This window comes from Haliaeetus albicilla, chromosome 10, assembly GCF_947461875.1.
Source record: "Haliaeetus albicilla chromosome 10, bHalAlb1.1, whole genome shotgun sequence".
Taxonomy (NCBI): Eukaryota; Metazoa; Chordata; class Aves; order Accipitriformes; family Accipitridae; genus Haliaeetus; species Haliaeetus albicilla.
This window is the reverse complement of record NC_091492.1, coordinates 22,749,615-22,776,178: the sequence shown is the minus strand read 5'-3', so window position 1 is coordinate 22,776,178 and position 26,564 is coordinate 22,749,615. Positions and strand designations below refer to the sequence as shown.

Genomic DNA, 26,564 nt, shown 5'->3' with positions numbered 1-26,564 from the left:
ATTCTATTCTATTCTATTCTATTCTATTCTATAATGCTTATTATCTGAAGATCCACCTTGCTGCGAGGGAGCCAGTAGGACCAGCTCAGTGGTCTTCAGTTGGGGTGGGTGAGCCCAGGCAAGCTGTGGTGGGCACTAGGCAGCCCACCGAGCCAGCCACTCACCTGCAGGCTGGGGACACGAGGAGGATCGTATGCACCCATGCAGAGCAGGGGTGGGTGGGTGCTTCCAAGTGCCTGTTTTGCCATGCTGTGCCAGTTGTAGTTGCAGACCTGCCTTCCCCCAGCTAACCTCACCGCCCTGACCATGCAGCAATATCTGGCTGCCCTTGGAGAGCTTTTGGGGGTAAGCAAGGTGGTGACACTATCCACAGGGTGTGGGGAGACCCAGCTCCTCACTTGATCCACAGGGGATGCTGGATCAAGCGATGACAGCATGGCACGGTGCTGCTGACCATGCCAGGCACGTGGCGGGCCATCCTGGTGGGAGAGAGACTGCGTGGCGCTGCGACCTGGGTTGATTGATCAACCAGCTGGCTTGATGGATCCACACACCCTGTCTGCCTGTCCATGTTGGCCCTTTGGTTTGGCTTTTCGCTGGTGGCCGCAGGACCTGCTGTCCTCTCTCCCATCTTTGCATCGCTTCTCCTTCCCTGTAACCAGGCCAGTCTGGAGGGATGGGCTGGGAGCTGGGATGCCCTGGTTCTTGCTGAGCGTCCTCGGCAGCAGTGCTCCTCTCCCCACTGTGGTCCCAGGAGAGCGACAGTGGTGCAATGATTTCCTTGTCACTGATATTGTCCTACTCCACTGAGCTCTGAGACCTGGTGATGGTCTAATTAGTGCTTTTGCATTCCAGGCTGGCTGGAGTGCTGTGTTGTCTCATCCTTGCATGGAGGATGTCTCACCGGGGCCGCAAAGGCATCAGTCCCATTTAAAACTGGGTCGATTCAATATGATCTAGGACAGATAGGAGAACAATGGGCTTGGGAGAAAGGAGAGGAGCAGGGTGCATCCCTCCAGTAGGCGTGGTGCTGGGGAAGCGTGGCTTCCTCCCTTCCCTCCACGCAGAGCTCCAGCGATGCTCAGAGGTGTCAGGGTTTAGGACCTGGACTGGCAGGGCAGTGTCCAATCCAGGGCAGCCATGATGGTCCATGAGGAAGCCAGCACCATGTAACTGTGGCATCTGTCGGGGTAGCAGCCTGCATTCACACCAGGGCTGCCTGTCCTGTAGCTGGGGACACTGGGAGCACTGCTCTGCTCCTTCCCTGTGGAGGTTGGAGGCTGCTGGGGATGGGAATGTGGGGCAGTGCCTATGCTTTGCTCTCCCAGGGAGGACTTGCCGTTCAGCAGAGGTCCGAGCACAGCTCCTGCTTTCCGCAGTCGGGGTCCGCCGGTGGGAGGAAAGGCAGCGTGGGGCGCTGGGTACAGCGGGGAGCAAGGGTGCTTGGGCGCTTGTTCTGCCTCCGCCACTGACTGACTGCACAGCCTTGGTCATGTCACTTTACCGCCCGGAGATACCTTCCCCGCTGCCTGCGGGCTGTGCAACATGCTCGGGGTCTTTCAGGGCGAGCTGCAGCCTGGGAGGCCGTGGTGGCCCTTGTTGGGGGGACCGGGGGGGACTCCGGCCACCGCTTCCTGGCAGGGACTGGCTGTGGGCGCAGCAGCCAGGGTCTGAGCGAGCCTCAGGGCAGGGCTGGGAACGGCGCTCAGGCATCCCGCTCCAGCTCCCGGTGGGGTTGGCAGACCCCCAGGGAATGGCCGTGCCCCGGCGGGCTGGGCCGATGACCCCTGCGAGGCCGTGGCGGTGGCGGTGATGGCGGTGATGGCGGTGGCGGCGATGGCGGCGGCGGCGGCCGTCTCCTCGGGGAGGGAGGGAGGTGCTCCCGGCCATGCAGCCGCCATTGGAGCTGGCTCTGCCGTGGTTTCCTGCCGAAATCACATGGCTCCCGCGTTTCCATGGAGAGAGCCGGGGTGGGCGCTGCCAAGAGCCTGCACGAACTCCCCGCTTGCTCCCCGTCCATGGGAGTGGAACAAAGGGGATGCACCGAGCCAGGCCCGCTCTCGCCCCGCGCGTCGTCCCTCGCCTCTCCTGGGACATGTGAGTGTCACCGGCACCTCCGCACCCCGGGCAGCACCGCCTGCCCCGGGGGGAGTCACCGGTCACGGAGCGGGGGGGATAAGTGGGGAGCGGGGTCGGCGGCTTTGGCAGGGCTACACCCTGGGGGGGGGGGGGCGGCCCATGTCGCCCCAGTGCCACCGCCTGCAGCCACCGCGTCCGCCGCCCAGCCCCGGGGTGGGCGACCGAGGCGTGCGGGGGGCTGCTCCGTCACGGCGGGGAGGGTGACGGGGGACTCGGGTCCTCCGCCCCATGGCCCTGCGGTTCGAGGGCTGCTCCGCACCCCGCGACAGGGCCGGCACCGCGGCCGGAGGCGCCCGGAGAAGGAACCAACCGCCTGACCGTGGGATATTGGGGCCAGCAACCCCGCAATGTCACCCTGGCCGGGATGCGTTGGCCTCCTCCGGCCCCCGCTTCGCTCCTGGCTTTGGGATGGTGCCGCTCGTTGTACTCTGCAGAGGAGCCGTGCTCTGCCCCGTGCTCTGCCCCGTCTCTCCCGGGGCCGGCCGGGCAGCAGGACGGCGGGCAAAGGACAAGCCGCCGGTGTCCATATAGGGCCCTGCCCGAGCGGCTGTGGGACGCCAGAGCCATCGGTCCCGGAGGAGAGGCTGCACCCATCTCCCCTCCCCGCCCCATCACACCCCTTGCAGGACCCCGGCGGGGCTCCTGAGGGACCTGGGTGCACCGTGTCAGCTGGGTGCTGCCTCCTCCTCCTGGGTGAAGGAGGGAGGAATGCTCGGAGGAATTAATGAGACAGATCTCGCTTTGTTGCTGGCCCGATCCTCCTATCTCCCAGCCCTCCCCAGCCTGCCAAGAAGTGCTCGGGAAGGCCTCACACCATTAACTCTTTCCCTGCCGCACCTCTGGCTGTCCCAGGGCTTGCAAACAGCCTCAGCGGGTTTTACCCTTGCCAGATTCCGAGGAGACTACCGAGGCTACCGGGAAGTCCTGGCCTTCCTATAAACCCCGTGTTGGCTGAGGACCTGTCTCCAGGCTGGTGGCTAAGGAGCAGCCTTGCTGCATCCCCCCTGGGCAGGGCTGGGGCGTGAGGCTATGACATCGCGCAAAATCAGGCAACGTGGGGCTCGCCGCTACCAGCGTTGTCTGCTTTTGGCTGGTGGAGGTCCCCAATGTATCGCCGTGGTCTCGCGGCTGGAGAGGAGCCGTGGTGGGAGCTGGCATGGTGGTGGACAAGCCTCTGTGGAGGACATGACATGATGGGGTTGAGCCTGGGAATGTGGACGGCGATGGGCAGGGCAGGGATGGGAGATGCTGGGATGGGCAGCTGATGATGTGGGTGTCAGGGTGCAACCAGGGGATAACTGTTGATCTGCAGTGGGGACGGTGGTGGGGACCGGGGCATCTCTTCCCAAACCCTACCTGAGGCTCCTGGCCAGCGCTCCGCTTTGCCCAGGAATCTGTGGCCTGGGTTGCTGCACGGTGCCTGGGATGGGCATCGTCCATTGCCTGCTGCTACTTCGAGAGGAACTGGGCAGGGGCGCGGGGACATCCCCCAGGGATGCCATTGTGCTGGGCTCCAGCCTGCACCCGTGGCTGAGGCTTGGCGGGCACATTGGAGCTCCTGCCGTGGCTCTGACTTAAAGGACGGGACCTGGGAGACCCATGGTAGGCAGGGAGCTGGCATTTGGGGTCCCCAGGGGACAGCGAAGGCAGACCAAGCCCTGGCTTTGCGTGGGCTGAGGCCATTGCTGGGCTGGGACGAGCTCCCCGCCTCGTGCTTTGGGGTTATTTATAGGGCTGCCATTTATATCGCTTCTATTTCTGCTGCCGTGTGGGGACGATGCAAGGAAGCAAGGGGGGAGGGCTTGAGTCTGCCGCGGCCCTGGTGCCCGGATGCGGGGTGCCCGGCCCCTCTGGCAAGGGATGCTGCCGGCAGCGGCAGCGTAGGTGCCAGTCTGGCTGCGGTAGCCCTCGGGGCATCAGCCCTGCAGAAAAAACTCCACATATGATCTGTGGCGTTGGGCTGCCAGGTTTTTTTGGAGCTGGCTTTGCTGGTTTCTGCAAAAAAATAAAGTCAGAGAGGTCAGCTTTAGCACCGTGGTGGGGGTGACCATCTGCAGCTCTAGGACCGGGCTTTCCCAGACCAGGACTGGCTCTTGCCTGGCCACAAGTCACTTGGTCACTCACTGTGGTTCTCCTTCAAGCCATGACGGTGGGTCTTCTTGCCAGAATTGCCACCTCCTACCCCCTCCTAAGTCTCCCCCATGGCCAGGAGCTCTTTGGCCCCTCAACAGGCTGGTGCCTACGTGCCGGCACTCATCTTCCCAGCCTCTTTTGACCAGCAGTGACTTCTGCCCACTGTGCACCCACTGAGGCATGCCTGCGTCTTTTCATGCCACATTTCCAGCTGCGCTGACATTCCCAGCCATGGAAGGGTATCCATGTCCAGGGAGTGCTTGTCCAGGAACAGCCTGAAACAGGTTCTTCATCACCTTGCTCTTTGGTGCTGGTGCCACCAGGGCAGCATGCTCCTGGGGCTGGTGGCTTCTCCAGGGCCTGGGTGATGCTGGGTGGGCACAGCTTCAGTGCTGGTGGTCCCAAGGCCAACAGGGAGCAGCTGGAAAACCTCACCAGGACTCAGTGCTGGCAGGATGTGGGGTCTCTGGGAAGCCAGTCCTGTATCCCACCCAGGGCAGGGAAGTAGGAATGTCCTCCCGGGGTGTCTGGATTTTTCTTCTGCCTGTCCACAGCCTGGCCATGGTTGTACACGCACATCCACGCATGGCTGCCCACGGAGGGTTTTGTTTGCACGTTTAGCTGTTGTGGTTGGGGTGGGGGTGCTCGGGGCAGCTGCCCAGGCCTGGTGAGAGGAGGCCATGACAGGGACACCCCCAAAAAGGAGGTGCTTGGGGCGTTACACCCACATCCCTGCCACGTACGAGGGATGGAGGCAGCTGCCCTGGCTGGTGACTGGTGATGAGCATCCAGGGAAGTCCCCTGAGCTGGGGGAGGTGATCAGCACCCTGCAGGGCCATGGGGCTGTCCCCTTCCCTGCGCCCGCTCCCTGTCCCCAGCCAGGCCAGGGACAGAGATTAATTTAACTCAATTACCACCCAGGCCCTGGCAGTGTTGGCACGGCTCGTGCCCTTCCCTTGGCAAGGTGTCCCTGAGCTGGCAAGCCCTGCTGGAGTGCCGTGCAGGGTGCCACGAGGCGCTCAGAGGAGACGTCTGATGCCATGTGCCCATGTCCTCCTCCAGCGTCCTCTGCCACCTTTTGAGTGCACGACCCCAGCTCCTGCCTGCTCCTGATGTCTCCCCATGGGTGATGCCCAGGATGGTGCTGTGCCACGGAGCTTGCCTGCACTGCCCACATATCGGCTGCCCCACAGCCCTTTACAAGGCTGCAGGCAGGGCTATGGAGAGGCAGAGTCCCTGCAAGTGGCACAGCCTGGCTGCCACCCCTCTGGTAGGAAAGCCTGGATGTCCTTTCACTCCGTGTGGCACTGAGGAACACCTCTCCCGCAGCTCCCGGCAGCTTTAGCGTGGCTTTCTTGTTAACCTTTAATGAGAACAAACGAGCTGGCATGGGCCGTCGCTGCAGGCGCATTGCCTGGCCATGTGCCGGGCACTGGCTCCGCATGGCTGCCAGTGCGGCGGAAGCTTTGCAGAAGGCTGGTCGGTCCTGGGCTGGTACTGGGAGCGATGCTTTCCCCCAGGGAGAAGCGGCAAGGGGTGAAAAGCCAGGCAGTGGCCCCCTGCCCATGGCAGTCACCAGGTCAGGACTCTGCCTGTCGATGGGGAGAGCCGGGGGGGATGCATCCCGACCAGGCGAGGTAGGAGAGCTGGTCTTCATGCAGGGTGGAGGTGGGTCCCGCGACACCATGCTTTGGGTGTGCTGGGCTGCTGGGTCCCCTCCATGCCCATGGGGGCTGCAGGCAGGTGGGCAACAAGATGCCTCCGTTTGCCAGGCCTGGGATGGTTTCTCCTCGGATGCTGCTCGCAGCCAGCCCAGACTCACCAGCTCTTCCTCCAGCTGCTCTCCCAATGGGGCTGGCACTGGGCACCCACCCAGGCACCCAGCCAGGCACCCACACAGGAACCCACCCAGGCACCAGGACAAGAGCGTGCCCTGGGATGCGGTGCTCTTTGGTGGCACCGCTGCAAGCCCCAGCTCACCAAGCCTGACTATGGCTGGCTCCGGAGCCACGTGCATGGGTGCCCACAGTCGGGGAGCCATGCCACCCTACAAGGGAGCCTCAGACACTTCTCCTCCCCTGCCATGTGCTGGTCCCATTCTGCACAGGGACCAGCAAGGAGGGGACCCGCTGGGGAAGCAGCTCACCCTCTAGGGAGGGGGTTAACTGTGTCCAAGAGCACCCCATCTCTGCGAGCATACCCCCAAGACTCTGCCCCAATGCTTTTCCTCCCAAAGCTGGCCTGACCTCGCTCTAAAAGCAGCAGCAAACAGGAAAGGAGCCTGGGAGGGAGGTGTCTCTTCCTGCCCCGGTGACGTCAGCTGGTCCCAGCCTTGGATGGAGCTGGCTGCTTCAGCCTCCTCTGTCGGAGCTGGAGGGGGGTGCCAGGCCTGGGTGTCCCAGGACCAGGACCCCTGCAGGGACTTACGGTGCTGGAGGGGGGTGATGTCTGTGCCACAGAGTCCCCTAGTTGTTTAGGGCATCCCTGTGCTTTCTGCCAGGGAGTTGTGGGGCCGGGAGGTGCCGCTGGCCTTGGCATGGAGGGCAGGTGGGTCTGCCACGCTGCCCTGTGGGAGCTGGACCCCCGTGGGAAGCGGGACAGCCTTGGTTCCTGCATGGGAATGGCACCCAGCATCTTTGAAGAGCCCTGCGAGGAAGCCCTGGCTGAAACCAGCCCCTCTGAGGCTTTGGAGACGCGGATGACACAAACTGGGGACATTTGAGGCCTTTTTCCAGCAGCTCCTGGGTGTTGCAGGGTGCCCACGGGCATGCCGTGGGGATGCATGCTGTGGGAAGCCCACAGCAAAGCCACGGCTGTTTTATATATATGCGTATACATATATTTAAAAAAAAAGCAATGCAGAAGTGAGCAGCAGGGCTGCTGGGACTGGTCCCCATAGCGGTGCGAGCATCGGCTGCCCGCTCTGCCCGCAGCTTTGTGCCTGCCTGCAGCAGAGCCAGCAGGGATGGGGGTGAGGGGCTGTGCCCAGAGCATCCCCTCCGGAGCAGGGACTGGCAGCAGCCCAGGGCCAGTGGTGCGTTCAGCAGGGCGGTGTTTGCACCCTGGCTCATGGCCTGCCTCTCTGAGAGGAGCAGCGTCATGGGGGGCTGGCTGGCATGAGGCCGGGGTGGCACGGGTGGGTGGGGGGGAGTGTGAACCGCATTGGCCTGCGGTGTTGTCCCCTCCCCTGCGCCTGTGCCTCAGTTTCCCCAGGGGGGCGGTGGGGAGGGAAGGATGGGGACCGAACCGTGCTGTCCCTGTTCCTGGAGCAGCTGGTGCTGGTGGGGTCCCCTCCTTCTAAGGGGGATGGGGGTCCTTCTGTCCTCCCCTCCTCTGTCCTCTTGTCCCCAGCCCTTGAGTCATGGCTGGGGCTGCAGTGCTGGGCAGTGATGTCAGCCCTCGGGCAGGGGAAGCGTGGGAGGAGACTGCTGCCCGGGGGGAGCCCTCCCGGCCCCGGCCCCCACACATGGGCGGACAGACGGAGGGAAGGACAGACGGCATGAGAGAGCAACAGCTGCCCGGGACACTGATCCCAGCCCGAGAGGGACGTGCTGCCGCAGCCCGCCATGAACGGCAAACCGAAAGGTATTGAGCACTGGCGTCACCGGGCCCCCTGGCAAACGCCATTAATTTGGGGACCCCCAGCTGTCTGAGGCTCCCAGGGCGATGTGGCCGGGCTCATGGGGGGCTTTTTTGGGTGAGCAACTTCCCCAGGGAGGAGAACTCTTCTTCCCCAGGGATCAGTATCCACCACCTGCAAGGGACATGGTAGTCACCGCGGCATGCAGTGATGGGGTGTCAGGATGGGGTGCCCATGGCAGGATAGGACCCGCCAGCTGCCCAGCCTTGCCATTGCCCACGCTGAGACCCAGGCTCTGCATCTCAAGGCAGGAGAGGGGCCACGGCTGCCCCCCGCTGCCGGGTGATGAACCCCCAGTGCCACAGCAGCAGGGCTTTCCTCGGCAAATTGGTTTTCTCCCCCTTGTGCCCCCCACATCTTGTCTGCGGTCATGCTAATGAGGGCAAACAGAGCCTGGCTTCGAGTTGAGAATCCCTGGCACCACAGCCCCAGAGGATCTGGGCAGAACAGGGGGTCCTGGGGCTACTCTCACGCACAGGGACCATGTTGTCTGGGCAGGATTTGGGGGGGGGAAGCTTCTGGTACCCAACAGAGCATCCTGGAGATGAGCAGGTGGGGGTGAAGGTGGCATGTGGGACCTTCGCAAGGTTATGTCAACCCCAGCAAGATCATGCCAGAGCCCTATCTTTTGCTCAGCACCTCTAAGAGGGGTCACAGCCCACTCAGGAGTAAGATCTGGTGCCCCTGGCCAGGCTGCAGTCCCAACTAGCAAGGCATAGAGGTGATCCCTTAGGCCTCCAAAGCCATGGGGATCCTGGCTGGGTGCTCGGTCTGTGCCTTTGGTGGTGGGCGATCCACTTCACTAGGACCGTAGTGGTCCTGGGCTGGTTCTCAGGAGCCGTCCTAGAAAACAGGATGGGCTTGAGCTCAGCCAGGCACTGGGGAACCCCCTGGGTCCCAGTTTGGGGCTTGCATCCCTCTCTGGCTGCGAAGTGGGAACCCGTGGTATGGGTGATGGGGTGGGAGGCTGTGAACCCCTGCCCCTGGGGAGCTGGCCGTGAGTGTCTGCCTGTGCCGTGCCCTGCCCTTCCTCGGGGATACTCCACAGGGTAAATAAGCGCTTCCTCCAATTCTTCCCATTTGCAGCTCCTTCCCTTTCCTGCCGCCCTCCCACTTGGCCCAAGGAGTCAGCTGGCCTCCTGCGGCCGCGAGGGCGGATACCGCTGCTGTGCCCCCAGCATGGGAGCACCCAGCACCCATCCAGCCCCCTGCCTGCAGCACCCAAACTGCCATTCCCTGTTCTGGTGGGGGCTGTGACATTATGGCTGGGAGTTTCTCTCCTGGCTGAGTCATAGGGAGCCGGGATGCCATTCACTGACTCATCCGACGCCCAAAAAACCCCAGTCCCCCTCATCGCCCTGCACGGGGGGCAGGCAGCGGGGGTCCTGCCTGCCTGGAGGAGAGGCAGAGCATAGAGGACGTCAGGGAAGAGGCGGCTCCCAGGCTCCCTGTGACCAAGGCGGCATGGCGTCGGTCCCCGGATGCTCCTGTCCTCTATGCCGGGGAGGGACGAGGGGTGATGGGAGGGAAGAGCTGCTCCAGCCCACGCCGGGAGCTGGCCAAGGGCTGTCCCGGGGCCGGAAGGGGCTGGCGGGGGGCCGGGGTATGTGCCTGGGTTAGGGCAGCGGGGACGCAGCTGTGCAAACAAGGATGCAGCGGCTGGGCTGGAGGGAGCCGTGCCAAGGGCCTGAGTTCGCAGGCTCCCAAGGTCGTCCCCGCCGTGCGCCCAAGGGACGCTTACCCAAGGGTGCTGGGGTGGGGGGGGTCGTGCCACTGGCGTGGGGTGGCAGGACCACCCACTTGCCACAGACGCCTTGGGTGACCAAGCTGCGGGCAGGACGGACCATCCCATGGCTGCCGTGCTGTGCCCTCATTGGGGGACACTGCTGTGCCCCGGGAGGTGGCCGCAGTGCCATCAGCGTGGGGACCACAGCCCAGCCCTGCCAGCCCCTCCCGGGGAAGCCCCTTGGGTGGCCGCGGGTGCTGCTGGCTGGTCGTGGGTGCTGCTCCCCAGGGTCAGGGGTGCAGGAGGCTGCTGTGTCGGCCACCTCAGGTGTTGCTGGCCTCCAGTGAGTGACGTTACTGGACATGCTGGTCAGAGCACCCCCAGATCCCAGGGCTGTGGTGCTGGGGATTCGGGGGGAGCCAGTTCGGGGCGTCTCCAACCAGGGCAGTGTTGATAAACCCGCCGGAGCGACCTGAGGCTGGTGTGTCTGAGTGTCGGAAACAGAAACCAGCTGGGACCAACCCAGCCGGTCGGACTGCCCCCTCCGCCGCTCAGACCAGCATTCTTGGGATCCCAATTATCTCCAGAGCACCAGGCATTGAGAAAGGAGCTGGCGGCCGGGCTGGAGAGCCCCGGGGTGGGCTCCAGCACCACCAGCCTCCCCCGCCCCCACCACGCCACCCACCCAGCTGCTCACACCTGGCTGCTCTGCACCCTCAGCCGTTGCCCGAGGGCAGCACTGGCCGAGGACGGACAGAAGGACCGATTTCCAGGATTGTGTTTCCTACGCCGGGAGAGCTGCAGGCGGTCTGCTGCGCAGGCACAGCAAGGTGAAAAGCTTGGTCGGGAGGCAACTTCGTTAGCACTGAAGCCCTAATTAAGAGCAGGGGGCAGTGGGGCTGGCAGGGACTGGACCTTTGGGGCAGGACCTCTGCAGCTCCTTCTCAGGAGAGGGAGGGATGTTCTTGGGGCTCAGCGCATGGCAGGGACATGAGTGTGCCAGTGCTCTGCCTGGTGCCAGCCTCCCAGTAAGCCTGGCACGGGGCTCACTAGCCTGGGTGAGATGTGGCAGCCAGTGGCCCCTTCCAAGCGTGCCCTGGGCTCTGCTCCCTGCCGGGGCTGGCCGTGCCGCCATGGTACCAGGTATCTCTTATCTCGGTAATGTCAGGAATGCACCACGCCGGGGTTTTTTCTGCCGCCGTGAGCCAAGCGTGCCAGGAGCGGAGACCCCACACCCTGCCTGCCCTGCCTCATGCAGGCAGCGCTGCCCTTTGGCACCCGGCTGGCTGCCTGCATGTGCCAAGCTCGAGCATCCCTGGGGCTCCCGGGTCATCACTCCTGCAGAGTGGGGCACGGTGTTCCCCTCCTCAAAGGGGGTTTGGGGTCCTGGCACGGGAGCTGGGCTGCAGGGTGCCAGGCCTGGGGACACAGGGTGTCATGGCAGAAAGGCTGGTGCCAGCAGGACCTGGCAGTGCCTGGGGCCGGGTGCTGGGCTGGCTAGCAGCAAGTGTTGGGGCTGCACCATCCCTTGCTGTTGACACAGGTCTGCACCTATCCTGCCGGCTATCTGGCCTCATGGTGCGGTGCATCGTGGAGGGTGTTTGGGGGACAGTCGGATCCCTGGGCTGGAGGGCAGGGATGTGGTCCTGTCAGCAGCCACTGCTCATGGCACTGCTCCCTGTGCCAGTGCAGGAGCTTCAAATGCCTTGGAGCATGACACAGCACCGTGCAGGTGGCTGCTGGAGCCTCTCAGAGGTCTGGGTGAGCGGCTGGGGATCGCTCTGACTCTTCTGGAGAGTTGTACTGGGGCATTGGTCCCCCACAGCACCCTCAGCATCCTTCTCCCCTCCGACACCCCCAGCATCCTTCTCCCCTCCAACACCCTTGGCATCCTTTTCCCTAGTGTGGGCTCCTCCCTGGGTGACCCTCTTTAGAGCCCCCTCTGTGCCCTCAGATGGCAATGTGGGCTGGAAAAGGATGGGCTGGCAGAGTTGTGCTCACCCTGTAGGAGCTGTGACCTGGCCCGCATGTGGAGAGCCACGTCTTAGGGGTGGTGGGTGCTCTTCCTATAGATGAGCTGCTGTAACACCCAGCTGGGGCAGCAAGCACCAGTGCCACAGGCCTTGCTCGCTCAGTGGGGAGCAGATTAAAGAGCCCTGCAGAGGGTAATCTGCCCAGGCCCAGCCAGGGATTACAGCTTCTCCTAATGAGCTTAATTGGGACAGCGTTGTCCTGGAAACTGGAAGGACTGGCACCGAGATAACGCTGAAGCGGTGGGACCCACAGAGCGGCTCTGTGGTCCTGGGCTGGGACCTGAGTGCCAAGGAGGGACCGGATGGACCTGCTGCATCCTGGCTCCGATGGGATGGAGGTTATTGGTGGTGGCTACCTTTGACTCCAAACGGCCCTGGCTCGTACCAGGAGCTGTGAATGCCTGGCCCCAGCCTGGCATGTGGGAGGTGACAGCATGGCTGCGGGGCGGCGGGGAGCACAGCGCTGGGGGGATGCTTGCCAGTGGCCGAGCAGACGTGTGCCGCACGGGGCTGGTTCGAGCTGGGCTCCCAGGCTCCGTTGTGCCGGGGGAAGGAGTGGGGATGGCGGCGGGAACCCCGGCAGTGCCTGCGTCCCTGTGCCGTCCCTGGTGCTGCTGGGGCTGGGGGCTTGCTGCCTGCTGTGTTGGGGGCAGGAGGAAAGGCAGAGTAAGCCCCTTAAAGCGTGGGGAGGTGGCTCTGGCCCCAACTGCCAGCTGGGGAAGCTATGCATTCCTAGGGCCCTGCCTGGCCTTCCCTGGCAGGGTGCGTGACTGCCGGGCACCATGTGGGCTCATCCCTGGCAGCTCCTGCCTCCCCATTCCACAGTTCAGCTCTGGGGGCTGGCAGCGACAGAGGGACTGAGTTGGTGTCAGCAGTGGCCGGGATGAAGTGGAGCATCCAGAAGCCTCTGCCCTGCTCCGGTGGCTGCCCTGTGGGCTGGGCTCTTCCCTGTGCCCAGCTGGCACTGGTGGGGGTGGCAGGGCCAGGAGGAGCCCTGGAGTCCCCTGCTCTTGCCTTGTGCTTTGGGCTCCCCTCCCCAACCGCAGCCAGGGCTGCAGTGATGCTCCCTGCAATATGGGGTGGCAGCTGGGTCTGGGCCCCGAGACTCAGAAATCAGCTCCGTCCTAGCTGGCGTTGACTGCACTGGCCACTGCGGGGACAGGCAGGTACAGGCAGTAGTTTCAGGGCTCCTGGCACCCTCTCTGGCGCTGCCAGAAGCAGAGGGCAGGGCTGCGACAGCTGTGGGGCTGGACACGTGCTGCCTGCATGGACTTTCCAGGGTCCGACAGGGAATGGCTCGGCCTTTCCTTCCCCAACACAGAGCTCCTGGCAAAGCCGGGGACTTTCCAAAGCACTCTGTTGCCTGTGGGTTTCCCTCCTGGTCGCTGGAGCGAGCGGAAGCGAGTGTGGAGACAGCGAAGGGCTGGGCGGCCAGGTCTGGCCCCGCGCCCTTCCTGCCCCTGCAGTGGGGTGGCACGGATGACAGCGGGACATGGGACAAGGTGGGGTTCAGGAGGAGGTGGCTGGGCTGGGGCACAGCGGAGGGTTTGCCATGTTGTGTCCAGGAAGGGCCATAGTAGGCATTGGGCATCAGCCCTTTCCTGTGGCTCCCATGGGACCAAGCTGGGATGTATCTGTCCATCTGTCCCTGTGAAGTGCTCATGGTATCCAGAGCCCTGCTTCACCCAGGGCAGGGCACCAACAGCATTACTGGGGACAGCATGGGACCTGTGTCCCCAGTGCCACCGGGAGTGTCCCTGGGCTGAGAGGGAGGGAAGGCTCCCAGCCCATGAGTGCTACATCTGCCACAGCCCATGGGTGCCGTAGCCGCCCTGGTCCATGGGTGCCATTCCTGTCCTGGTCTCAGTGGCAGCCCTGCATGCATGTGTTTCCCCACCCTGCTGCTGGTGACCCTGCTCTCTTGTGCCCCGCAGGGAGGCCCTCCAGGTCACACTCAACAATGTCACTGTCTGTGCGCCCGCAGCGCCGAGTCCTCGTCACCAAGATCAATAGGAGCCAGTCCTTTGCAGGAGTGAACTCGACGGCCGACCGGCCCTTCAGGTAGGACATGGGTGCTCATGCTGCATGCTATGAGGGATGGGGATGGGGACAGGCTTGGGTGCGGTGGTGGGACCTGCTGCACATCCCGAGGCACCTTCCTGACCCGCTGGGATCTTTGTGGTACCCAGGGGATGTTGTACGGGGGGCTGCATGGAGCATCAAGGCCAGATGGGAGACAGAGCCCACCACCCCAACCCTCCACTGTGCTGGCTCCCAGCCTGGGTGAGGACCCTGCAGCCCTGTGGCTGCTGCCATCAGAGCATGGATGAGGCAGGTGTAGCTTACCCTCGTTCCTCAACCAGCTCTTAAGAGCTTCCCTGTGACCATCTCATCATGTTTAATGGGTGTGGTGAAGGAGCTGGGGTGGCTTTGAAGCATTGTGTCTCGACGGCCTTGACATCCTGCGGCGGCCGGTTTTGGGATTTGAGTGCTGGCGTGAATCAGGGTTTCCTCCGGGTCATTTCAAACATGTTGCTGAAAGGTGTTATTGGCTGCCCGTCAGCTGCGTTGCGAGGAGCAGCCGTTCCCTACTCATCCTCTCCAGCCGCTGGCGATGTTATGGTCCCATCATACCCTTCCTCCTCCTCTCTGCTGAACCTCACATCGGTGAGAACTACCCCATGCGCTGCTCATCCCTGCCACCCTCCTCCGCACCACCCCTAGCTCCTGGCTACCCTCTCACAGGTTGTTCTCGGGACATGGGCATGCCATGGGTTTGGGCTGTGGGACTATGGCATTTTAATACTTTTAATCCCTTTTCCTAGCACCCAGTCAGCCTCCTTACCTCCCAGTGCTCCCACCAGTGCCTGGGGAGAGACATGTCTTAGCCAAAGGGCTGGGGAAAGCAGTGCCAAGCTGCCTTGCCAGGCTATGGGCACCTTCATTGGGTGGGCACAAGCTCAGGTAGAGCCTCCCCATGTCTGGGAGCAGACCTCCAGCCCTGCTCGGCTCTTGTCCCTGGGTCCTGTCCAGCTTCTGGGTCAAGTGACACTTCCCAGGCCATGGGCACATTGCTGGACCTGGGGGTGCCAGAGCGGCTTGCTTGGGGACAGAGAAGAGGGATGACTTTTGGATGCCTGCAGTCAAGTGGCTGGTCAGGAGATGCTTGTGGGAGATGCCTTCAGGGGCCCTGGAGGGTGGGAATGAGGAGGGATGGTGGAAATCAAGTGTTTACCCATCGCTCTGGCTTGGGAGGAGGCCAAGACATTCTTCCCCCCCTTCCTCCCCCAATGATTCGGGGAAGTCTTTTGGCCACTCCTGCAAAGAGCAGCACAGGATGGGAGGTCCGGCCCGGGGCTGGGAACGAAGGAGCCCAGGGTGTCTCCTAGGCACCAGTGGCGCGACGATGAGCTGGAAGGAGGAAGGGAAGAGCTGGTCTAAGCGGGGCGTTGCTCGCTAGGCTGGGGAGCGACTCCATTGCACAAGGCAGGAAGGGTGGTGTTTGGGTCCCGGGCGCTGGGTCGGTATCCCTTCAGGTTGGCTGGGGAAGGTCCTCGAGGCAGCAGTGGGGCAGGTGGAGGCAATAGGCCGCCAGCAGCTCCATACGGCTGGTTTGGTGTCATCTGGAGAGGCATAGCATTAGTGAGGATGCCCCTGCCCCATGTCGCTGCACTGTATGATAGGGTGACAGGGCTGCTTGTCCCTAGGATGCTACCATGCTGCCACCCACTGGGATCTCTGCCTCTCCCTGGGAGCTCATGGTGGCAGGGCAGCAAGCTGATGGTGGCATGTGTCACCCTGCCACAGTGCCCAGACCACAAGGAGCATCTCCATGCCCCTGGCAACCTGGGGTGCTGGCAATGGAGCAGAGCATGGCCCCTTCAGAGTGTGGCCAGGGCCGGAGATGCCCCCACAGGCACTCCAGGAGTGCAGCTTAGCTCCGGCTGGTGCCAGCCCCTTTTACCTTTGCTCCCTCCAACTGGTGCCTGCGACACCCACACCTCTGCAGAGGCTACCCCACAGCCAGCCTGTCTGACCCCGCTGAGACAGGGTTAATTCTCTGCTCTTCTCCACTGCCAGCTTCATGGGTTTCTCCTTGTCCTTCCCATGGCTTTGGGGCAGCCAAATGCATTGGGGGGACTGCGGGCATGTGGTGCAGGCAATGCTGCCCAGCTTTATGGCCCTGTCTCGCCCAGCCCTGCTGGCTGGTTAGACTGGCTGCTGGGGAGTCCTGGGAGAGGCAGGCAGGTCTGGGCGGACCTGGCCTCCATCCCAGAGCTCCTTCTTGTCTCGAGACAGGGTGCCTGGCAGGCTGGGGCACCCAGGCAGACCCCAGTGCTGTGTGCTGATGCCAGCTGCCCCGGGTTTGCCTGCCTCTCTCCCCAGGAACCTCTCGCCCTTCACCCCCACTGTCTCCCGCAAGACTGGCTCCAGGGTCAGTAGGATGTTCTCAATGTCCCACAAATCCCCACCACCCAAGGTGCCTCAGCCCAACCGCCTGGACGAGGTGTACGAAGCTCTCAAGAAGGGCCTGACGTAAGTGCTGGGGCTCCCCATGGCTGGGTGGTTGGAGGCAGGTAGCCCCTGAGGGGCACAGGGACAGCTTGCCATGGGTTGGGGTTGGCAGCTCTCCACTCCCACCAGGTAGGGAAATGCCAGGTCTCCTGGGTGCAGTGCCTGGGGGTCCTGGAGCTGCGTGGGGTCCTGCATCCCACCACATCCCATGTTGAGGCAGAAGTGGGCTTCCTCACCTGGGTGCTGGAGTGGAGAGTAGGGATGAAGGGCCAGATGTGCTGGGTTGGTGTGGTCTGTGGGTGGCAGGAGCCCTGGACATGGTGTTCCAGCCTGACCCTCATGGTGTGGTTGCCCCCAGAGCCTACCTGGAGGTGCACCAGATGGAACTGGAGAAGCTCAGCACCCAGATCCGCGAGTCCAAGAGGAATTCACGCCTGGTGAGTGTTGCTGGGAAGAGCCTTACAGGGAGTAGTGCTTTGGGTAGATGCCCAGGGTGGTGGGCACAGCTGGGGCAGCCCTTGGTCCATCTGTGTACCAGGGCAAAGCCTGCTTCCGTGGGGATGTCAGGGGCCAGCCCAGGCTCTGGTGTTGGGCTGCATGGGGCTCCTGTCCTACTGTCCTGCACTCTCCAGCCCTGGCTGGGTGCTGCATGTCCCCGCTGACGTGCTATGGGTGGTGGGTGCGATGTGCTGGGTCTCCTTGGGTAGGCAGAGCTGGCTTTGTGCTGCATCTTATCCCTCTCCTCTCTCCTCCAGGGCTTCCTCTACGATCTGGATAAGGTAAGCGGGATCAGTGCCCCATCCTCCTTGTGTCCTTCCTAGTGCCTGGGATGTGCTACTACCAGCTCCTCTCTGCTTGCTCTGCCCTGCTGCCTGCCCCCCATCCCCTGCACGGCAGAGTGCCTGCGGGCTGGGATCGGGGCTCTGCAGGCGGGGTGGGTTTGGGCAGGGGAGGTAGCAGTGACAGGCGGCTTGTCACCCGCTTCTTGCAATCAAAAGCTGCTGTTGGTGAGTGCTGAGCTTGGGTTAGCTCTGAGGCTGACAGAAGAGCACCCTGGAGCCTGGCCTGTCTCCTGCAGGGCCCTCTGGGGCAGGGGAGGCTGGAGGATGCTGCAGCACATGGGTGCAAGCACAGCCTCTGCTCCACTCACCGCCAGCTGCCACCCTGTACCTCCCAGGCAGGGCTGGTGACCAGGACCCATCCCAGCTGCAGTGCGGGCATGCAGCAGGGCACATCCTGACCTGCAGCTCCTCTGCGGAGGGGTTGGGCTGCTGCTTACACCATGTCCTCTGCTTTTCCAGCAAGTGAAGTCAATTGAGCGCTTCCTGCGTCGCCTGGAGTTTCATGCTAGCAAGGTGAGATCTGGGGACCGGGGTCACCTCGGCGCAACCTCAGTGCAACCTTGGTGCAGCACTGGGACAGCCATGCTGTCCCCTGCCCTGCCCCTCACCACAGTTTGGGTCTGTCCTTGCAGATAGATGAGCTCTACGAGGCTTATTGCATCCAGCGGCGGCTCCGTGATGGAGCCCATAACATGGTCAAGGCTTATAGCACGGGCTCACCAGGCAGCCGGGAGGCACGCGAGAGCCTGGCTGAGGCCAGCAAGGGCTACAAGGAGTACACGGAGGTGAGGCAGATGGCTGGGGTGGGCTGGCAGGGTGCTGGGTCCCATGGGTGGCTGCTCATGGGTTACTGTCTGTCCGCCTGTCCCCAGAACATGTGTTTGTTGGAGAACGAGCTGGAGAGCCAGCTGGGCGAGTTCCACGTCCGGATGAAAGGTAACACATCCTGCTCCATCCCTGGCTTGCTGCCTGCCTGCCTGCTGCCTGCTGATGCCCCTCTGCCTTCTCTTGCAGGACTGGCAGGCTTTGCCCGGCTTTGTGCTGGTGACCAGTATGAGGTTGGTGGGACCATATGGGTTGGGATCTGCTCTTCTCCTGCCCTGTGGTCCTTGGGGTGCCTGGGGGGCATAGGTGGGCGCTGGTGTGGAGGGCATGTTGCAGGGCAGTGGTGGGTGGAATGGGTCCCTGACCATGCCCATGAACATACAGAGAGCACCCACCACCCCAGTGTTGTATCATCTCCCTCATACCCATGCCTCTGCATCGCCAGATCTTCATGAAGTATGGACGGCAGCGGTGGAAGCTGCGGGGGCGCATTGAGGTGAACAGCAAGCAGGTGTGGGACAGCGAGGAAATGGTTTTCTTGCCCCTCGTCACTGAGTTCCTCTCCATCAAGGTACAGTGCAGAAGGAGGCAGGGATGGTGTGGACCAGCTACCACCCTCCATCCTGGCAGGGCTTCCCTCCAGGACCTCACCTAAATTTCACCCTCGTTGGGGTGAGAGGAGGCTGTCTAGTGGTGGTGGCATCCTGGGACAGAGCATGGATGCAAACAGCATGGATAAGATGAAGCCCATGGCTTTATCTCCTCCTCTCCTCCCTCTCCTTCTCCAGGTGACGGAGCTAAAGAGCCTGGCCAACCATGTTGTGGTGGGCAATGTGTCCTGTGAGACCAAGGACCTCTTTGCGGCTCTACCCCAGGTAGTGGCTGTGGATATCAATGACTTGGGCACCCTCAAACTCAGCCTGGAGGTGACCTGGAAGTGAGTATCTCAGCAGGCATTGCTGGTAGCACATGGCAGGGCTGGGGATGCCCAGCGTGGTGTGGCAAGAGGTGGCCTGCCTCCCATCTGTCTCCCATCCCAAAACTGGGCTGCAGTTATGGAAAACCAGAACTGGACTGGATGGGGTCCTGGTGTCCTGCTTGCTGCAGAGCAGGGTCGAGAACCCCCCCAGGCTGGCACACACCTCTCACCTCCCTGCTCTTCTCCCCAGCCCCTTCGACAAGGATGACCAGCCCTCAGCAGCCAGCACTGTCAACAAGGCCTCCACAGTGAACAAGAGGTTCTCCACCTACAACCAGAGCCCGCCTGACACACCATCCCTGCGGGAACAGGCTTTCTACGTAAGTAATACGCTGGTCAGGGCTGCTCAGGATAGGTGGCCTGTGGAGGGGTCTGCGCAGGGTTGTGCCCAGGCTACGTCCCAGAGGGTGGCACAGCTCAGGCACAGGGGTGGGCAGCTCCTCTCCAGCCATCCAACCACGGCTCCCTGGTACTGCCGCCTGCTCCTCCCGCACTCACAGCTCCTCTTCTCTCTGCCCAAGAGCCCGGGGCGGGCGGCCAACAAGCATGGTTGGTCCTTGCTGGACATCTTTCGGGAGACACTGTTCGAGAAGCTGTCTCAGAGCTGCTCCTGCGGCGACGTCTCCTCGGCCGAGCTTGGGAGATGGCCGCAGCAGGGCCGCGTAAGTGTGAGGGCTGGAGCCGGCCAGTAGCTTAGCCCAGCGGTGTGGCCGTCCTGCAGTAGCTGTAGCCGCTCCTTGTCTCCTACTCACTGGCCCTTGCTGATGCCCAGAGGCCTGATCCTGCCAGGCTGGGGTCTGGCTGGCCCTGGGGATACAGTCCCCAAGCTAGGGGAGCCTGGGCTGCACGGGCTGGCCCCGCTCCTCTGTCCGCACGCCCTTGTGCGAGAGCTGGGCACTAGTGAGTAGAAGGTTCATCCATGTCCCTGCACTGGTGGCGTTGGTGTGCTGTGCCATGGCATTGGCATGGTCCTGGTGTGGTGGTGCTGGTGTGATGGTGCTGGCCTGGTGCTGGTGTGATGGCGCTGGTGTGGCGGTGCTGGTGTGGCACTGGCATGATGCTGTCATGACACTGGTGTGACACCAACATGGCACTGGTGTGGCACTGGTTCAGTGTTGGTAAACCACTGGCATGATGTTAGTGTGATGGCCGGTGCTGCCCCTCCATGAGCTGGTGCTGGAGCCGTCCTTGCAGCCACGGTGGGTGGTGTCCTCAGCTCCACATGTCACACCCTGTCATGGCTCACTGGAGCTGCCCGCCGTGCTGGGGAGCCACTGGCACCCCAGGGCTACCGGGCCTGGGTAGCTGGACTCCCCACTGGTGTGGGGTGAGATGCAGGGCTGGAAGAGGCAGCCATGGTCTATCAGGTCCTCGCTGCCCAACCTGCTGTGCTGGCAGAGTCAGGGCAGTGCGGCAGCCTGTGCCAGTGATCACCACGGCCTCGGTGCCCTCCTGCTCAGCCGGATTCTGCCCCCACTTGAAGGGAAGGCAGCCAGATGAGCAGGGGTGGCAGTAGGGTCTTGTCTGACACCGTTTCCCCCTCCCCAGAACATGCTGCGGCGCCAGGAGGAGCTGGAGAACGGCACGGCCTGGTCCATCTCCTCCGAGTCCTCGGATGACTCCTCCAGTCCCCAGCTGTCTGGCAGCGCCCGCCATGCTGCGCACAAGCCTATCGTGCAGCCCGAGGTGCAGGCCTCTGCCCCCGCCATCGAGATCTCCTTCTCCCAGCAGCCGGAGGAGGCCAGGGCTGGGCCCAGGGCTGGCGGTGTTGGCGTCCTCCCCGCCGGCAGCCAGCCGGAGGAGCCGGGCAGCTGTAAGAAGGAGACGGTGGCCAACGGGCACGTGCCCTACTCCCGGACTCTGAGCCACATCAGCGAGGCCAGTGTGGATGCCACAATGGAGGCCAAGGCTGCGGAGAGCCCCTGGGAGCCTGCACCCAGCCCGGAGGAGGACACAGGGACGGGGGAGCAGGACGTGGACCCCCTCCCCGGTGCCTCGGTGGAAGCCGCCATGGCAGGGCAGGACAGGGGTGCTGAGGCCAAGCCCCGTGCCTCTGTGGCGTGGGCCATCACCTGTGAGGTGGAGGCTGGTGGGGCCGAGCCAACGCAGAGCCGGGCGCCAGCACAGGGTGGCTGCGGCACCGGGGACCCCGCAGTGCTGGCACAAGCCTCCGCGGAGGAGAGGCCTGTCCCCGCCCCGCCGCTGCCTGCCGACATCCCCGAGGTGCCGCGGGGGAAGGCGGTGGATTCGGGTCTCGAGGAGGCCATTGGCCTCCTGGGCTCAGCCCTGGATGACTACCGGGGGCAGTTCCCAGAGCTGCAGCCCCTTGAACGGGAGCTCAAGCGCCTGGAGGAGATGCTGCTGGTGAGGGGCTGCCAGCAGTGCCTGGGGGTGAGGGGGACGGCAGCATCGCTGCTGGCAGTGCCCAGGGACGATGGGGACGGGGCCATCCCTGATGGCAGTGCCTGGGGACAAGGGGGACGGGGCCATCCCTGATGGCAGTGCCTGGGGACAAGGGGGACGGGGCCATCCCTGATGGCAGTGCCTGGGGACAAGGGGGACGGGGCCATCCCTGATGGCAGTGCCTGGGGACAATGGGGACAGGGCCGTCCCTGATGGCAGTGCCTGGGGACAAGGGGAACGGGACCATCCCTGATGGCAGTGTCCAGGGATGCAGGTGGCAGGGCTGTCTTGGCTGGCAAGCCAGGATCCAACCCCGCCATGCCTTCCTCTGCAGCAGAAGCAGGGCATCTTCCTCAGCCGGGCCTCCAGCATCAGCCTGACAGTGGAGCATGCGCTGGAGAGCTTCAGCTTCCTCAACACCTCTGACATGGAGGACTCGGAGGGCTCCGAGGAGGACCCTCTCCAAGACGAAAGGTGCACAGCGGGGCTCATGGGATGGGGCGTGGGGCAGGATGCGGCCCTGGGGCAGTTGGGATGGGGGATGCCCAGCTCTGCCAGGGTGCCCAAGCACATTTAGACTGGCACATCACAGTTCAGGGCAGGTCTAGGTCAAGAAGTAGCAGGATCTGGCTGTTCTGGTGGCACAGTGCTACCCCACATCTCTCCATGGGGGCAGGGCTGGGAGGCCGCCCCCGTGCTCTGTGCACCTGGGACCTGCTCCTTCACCCAGCCCTGATGCTGTGATACTGTATGTCCTACAGAAACTCTGCCCAGCATTGCACCTACGGGGGGGGAAGGGCTGGGTCCAGGTTTCCCATGCTGACCCACTGCCTCGGTCTCTCCCTGGCTTGCAGGAGGGCTGGCAGACCCCGGCGCAGCAGCAGGGCCACCAGCGCTGGCGAGACGGGGGCAGACGACACCGGCATGTGCAGCGGCTCTGAGGCCAGCACCGACCCCATGACCACCGGCAACGAGTTCCTGGATAAGGCCCTGGTGCTTCACCTCAACAACTGCAACCGCCTGCTGCTGGTGAGGACGGGCCAGGGCACCATCGCAGGAGACATCCTGGGGAGGGAAGCCCTGGGGTGGGCTGTGGGTCCCCCCTCGAGGGGTATCTTGCCGCAGCATGGAGGCTGTGGTATGGGCGATGAGCTCTGTCCCTGAGGTTCCCTGGTTTGGCCATGCCTTGCAGAAGCTGGGCACCTTCGGTCCCCTGCGATGCCAGGAGATGTATGCCCTGGACAGGCTGATGCGGGAGGCGCAGGTGCTGGAGATCGTGTGCCAGCTGACGGAGGAGCGAGCGGGAGCAGCCAGCTCTGCTGCCGAAGGTAAAGACACATGGCTGAGGGGACTGTCTGTGCTGCCTCAGGGGCTGCACGGGGCCCAGTCTCCCCTCGTGGCCATGGCTGGGCAGTGAGGGGCCATGCCAGCTGGAGGGCAGGAGTCACCTGCCCGCTGCTGTGGCCCAGGGAAGCTTGACAACACCTGTCCCCACAGTGGTGCAGTTCTCGACACGGAAGGAGGGCGTGCTGCCCCTTTGGGACCGCTGCATGGAGGTGCCCAATGTCTACACCTGCCCCGTGGAGCGGTTCCTGCAGGTGCTCAGCGCCCAGTATGCGGCACCCATCAGCGAGCGGCATCCTGGCCTGGCTGATGCCGGTGAGCGGGTGCCCAGGGGTGTTCAGGGAGAGAGTTGCCAGCCCCACTCAGTGACCATGAGTGGGTGCCTATGGGTGCCAGGAGCCCTGCAGAGGGGTGACCGCGGCTGCTGCACACCCTGACCTGTCCCTTTCCCTCAGTGTGTGTGAAGCTGGTGGAGGATGTGATGAATCGGCGGCTGCCCCGGCGGCCTGGCAGTGCCCAGGGCGAGCAGATCACCATCTTCCAGTACTGGAGTCATTTTGAGTCACTTGGCACCCTGGTACTCGACATCTACATGATGGAGCTGGCAGAGGAAGGTGAGTGCCCTCCCGTTCTCCCTAGACCCTGGCATGGGGTGCTGGAGCATCACCGTAGGGGATCACCCTGCAGCACCACCATGACTGCCCTGGGGCAACACCCAGAGGCTCAGCCATCCCTGGGGTGGGCAAGTAGGTCTGATCCGGTGCACAGCCCACTCCCACACTGCCTTCCTGAGCATCCTGAGTCCTTGCTGTAGGTCCCCAGCATCTTGGCTTGGGTACCATGTGTTGGCACCTCTGCCTGGCATGGGCGCAGGGTGCCCAGGGATGGGTTCCCTGTGGTGGCAGGGGTGTGCAGGCAGTGCCGCTGGGCTCCCCACACCTCAGCTCAGCTGGTGGTTCCCTGCAGCACTGCTGGCGCAGAACCTCAACTCAGATGACCAGGACGTGGTGCTGCGTGCCCTGAAGCGCGTGCCCGAGGGCCGCCTGAAGAAGGAGGGACTGAAGGCCCTGAGCCTGCTCCTCATTGAGGGCAACAGCAAGGTGGTGAGCGCTGTGTCGGCCCAGCTCCGCAGCCTGGCGGAAAACCCCCGCTTCCGCCAACGGGTACGTGCCAGGCAAGCCAGGGATGAGGTGGGCTGGTGCCACAGCCCCCAGGGTGCTGCCCCCTGGCTCTGCCACGGGCGGTGGCACTGACCCCCCCATCTCCCCCAGGCCCTCGTGTGCTACCTGGAGCAGCTGGAGGATGAGGAGGTGCAGACACGTGTGGCAGGGTGTGCGGCGCTGGGCTGCCTGAAGGTGAGAGGGACGCAGGGAGGAGGCAGCAGAGCTGCATCTTCCAGAGGAAGAGGAATCGCATGTGGCTGGTGACTCCGGACACACCTGCACAGTCTCCCGCTCCCGGGAGAGAGGGACTGGGGTTGCCCCAAATGTGCCAGCAAAGCAGGCAGGGGCAGGGCAGGAAGGGAAATGGGGAGGGAAGGGACAGGACGAGGGACTTTCTTGCACTGTGGGGCTGCAGCGCCCTGTGTTGTCTTCCCCTCCGGGCTGTGTTCCTGCTGCCAGCCCTGCCAGCCACACTCAGCCCTTCGTCCCTTCTTCTGCAGGCCAAGGAGAGCATCGAGCAGCTGGTTTACCTGTGCCAAACCGACAAGGAGCCTGTGCGGGAGGCAGCCAAGCAGAGCCTGATGCTGTGCGGTGAGTGTCCCACTGCTCCTCTCTGCTCCCTCCCCACCCACGGCATCTCGAGTGGCATCTCCTGGTGCCAGCAGCGCCTGTGGGAGAAGAGGGTCCCAGGCTGGTCCCTGCCTACCCCACGCACTCTGGCTCATGGTGCCCCAAGCTCTACCAGGCAAGAGCAAGCTGGCAGTGGGCAGTGAGGGCCAGGTGTCCTGTGGCCACAGAGCACTAAGTCTGGTTGTTATTTATTATTTGCTAGATGGCACTGAGAGAACCATCTGAGTGGGTTTCTAGGCCTCCAGATCGCGGCAGCTGCTGCACAGGTTGGGACACGTGAGCCATCTTCGTCCCCCGTCCCCACTCCTGCCGCTTTGCTCACGAATGTCTCCGTCTTAGAGCCTGTCAGCCATGTCACGTTTCGGAGTCTGTGTGTCTTGGTTGTTCATAGACCCCATCCCCGTGGCATCCCAGCACATGTAGATGCCTTGTGTCCCATGTCCCAGCAGATTGTCCATGTCACCATCTCTTGCTGGGGATGGCCACTGTGGGCAGATTTGCGTGTGGGGGTGCCGGGTCAAGATCTCAGAGCCCGCTTGTAGCATAGGTGTGTGCATCTCTGTGTGTGCCGGGGGGTCCTGGGGAAGCCCTCGGGATCCCCGTGCCAGTGCATGCAGATGTGTGACGCTGGAGCTGGCGCAGCCCCAAGCCCTGGCCCCTTGGCCCCAAGCTAGGCTCTCCACAAGCCAGCACTCCTGCAGCCCAAATGTGAGTGATCCCTGCCCTGCATGGGCATGGGTACGGCAGGCAGCTGAAGAACAGCATTTGCAACATCTGAATCAGGAGCTCTGGGGGCTCTTTTAGCTGGATCCTGGCTGGGACCTGCCCAAGGGTGTGCTAAGGAGGACAAGAGAGGTCTCCACTCTGTGGCCATAGCACACCAGCTCAGATCTGCCAGGCATTAGCCACGTTTCCCCAGAAAGGCTGGGGAAGGTGGCTGGGGATGGGCAGGGGACAGAGCTTCTGCAGTACAGTTCACTGACCACGGCACGTACTTGCAGGGGAAGATGGTAAATCAGCTCACCGGCGGCTGGAGGAGACCCTGGACAGCCTCCCGAGGATCTTTGCACCAGCCAGCATGGCCAGTACAGCTTTCTGAGACGCCACGCAAACCCACCTGCCATCCCTTGAGGGCAAAGGCACCGCTGGGCTGCCCCGGGCTTGCACAGACTGGGGCCAGCCGGGACCCGGCAGCTCCCGCTCTAGGCAGCACCGCAGTATTATCCCCGCTGGCAGCTCACCACGGCTGCACACTGCCTTACGGAGCACCGCTTCCCCTGCCACTGACCACTGGCCCCACGGGGTGCCATGTACACACCCCTCGGCAGGGGGGGCTCGCTGCACATCCCACACTCTGATGGCTATTTAAAATACACGGGGAGCCCACCCTTCCTGCCCCCCTCGTCGGCTACAGCTGCTGGGACCGGAGAGGCAGGGAGATGTACTGGATTTCTCTGCCTCCTCTTGCCTTCCTCTTGCTTGAGGGCACGTGCCCTGTCCTGGAAGGACCTGCACTTTGGAAACCACACCGTTTCTTTCCAGGAGTTGCCTGGGCTGTGGGGACTGCTGCCCTTTGCCACCTGGAGTCCCCAGGACTTAAATAAAATGAAATATGAGATATTAATATATTCTGCTGGCGTTTCTTCTTTCCAGCTCCATGTGCTCCTGACCCTCCCCAGCTGTGGCTGTAGGGAGTGTAGTGAGATGTGGCCCCAGCCCAGAGCCTTTCCTGGTCTGTTGGGAAGCGCCGTGGAGGGCAGGGGCAGGAGGAGCAACAGAGGGACGGACAGACGGACGGACAGAAGCTGCCACCTTTTTTTTGTTTGTTTTATTTTATTTTTTATTTACAGATTTTTGCAGAAAAACAAAAGCAAAAAATTCTTTTCTATAATGTCTCTATAAATCTATATATAATGTAATTACAGAGAACGACTAATTTTGATTTTAAACCAGCAATAAAACCAAACCTTTAATGAGTGCCGGTGTCACTGTGCAGGTGTTTCTTTGGCCCTGCTGCCCAGGGGCAGGGTAAGCTGGGGTCAACATAGCAGGCTGGAGGGTGGGGGGGGGGGTTCACGGGGCGTCATTGTGATTTCTGGCATTGTCTGGGTGCAGCCCTGCCCCACGTCTCAGCCACCAGCAAGCTCGAGCCTGAGCCAGCATGTGGGGCTGCTGGGTGCCTTTCATGGCCA

At 63.0% G+C, this 26,564-nt stretch overlaps 1 protein-coding gene across 1 annotated transcript; it reads left to right on the top strand.

The window, feature by feature from the left end:
- Positions 1-1,797: 1,797 nt before the first annotated feature.
- On the top strand, positions 1,798-26,349 carry RIPOR1 (RHO family interacting cell polarization regulator 1). Its single transcript, XM_069793891.1, is given in 24 exon segments — positions 1,798-2,002; positions 2,005-2,097; positions 13,606-13,732; positions 16,058-16,207; positions 16,545-16,623; positions 16,942-16,965; positions 17,488-17,541; positions 17,661-17,813; positions 17,901-17,964; positions 18,043-18,086; positions 18,299-18,424; positions 18,642-18,790; positions 19,023-19,152; positions 19,354-19,494; positions 20,381-21,196; positions 21,570-21,709; positions 22,090-22,264; positions 22,428-22,563; positions 22,733-22,894; positions 23,035-23,193; positions 23,546-23,742; positions 23,851-23,934; positions 24,243-24,333; positions 25,374-26,349. Coding segments are annotated over 24 exon segments (3,582 nt in total). The 5' UTR covers positions 1,798-1,812; the 3' UTR covers positions 25,472-26,349.
- Positions 26,350-26,564: the final 215 nt, after the last annotated feature.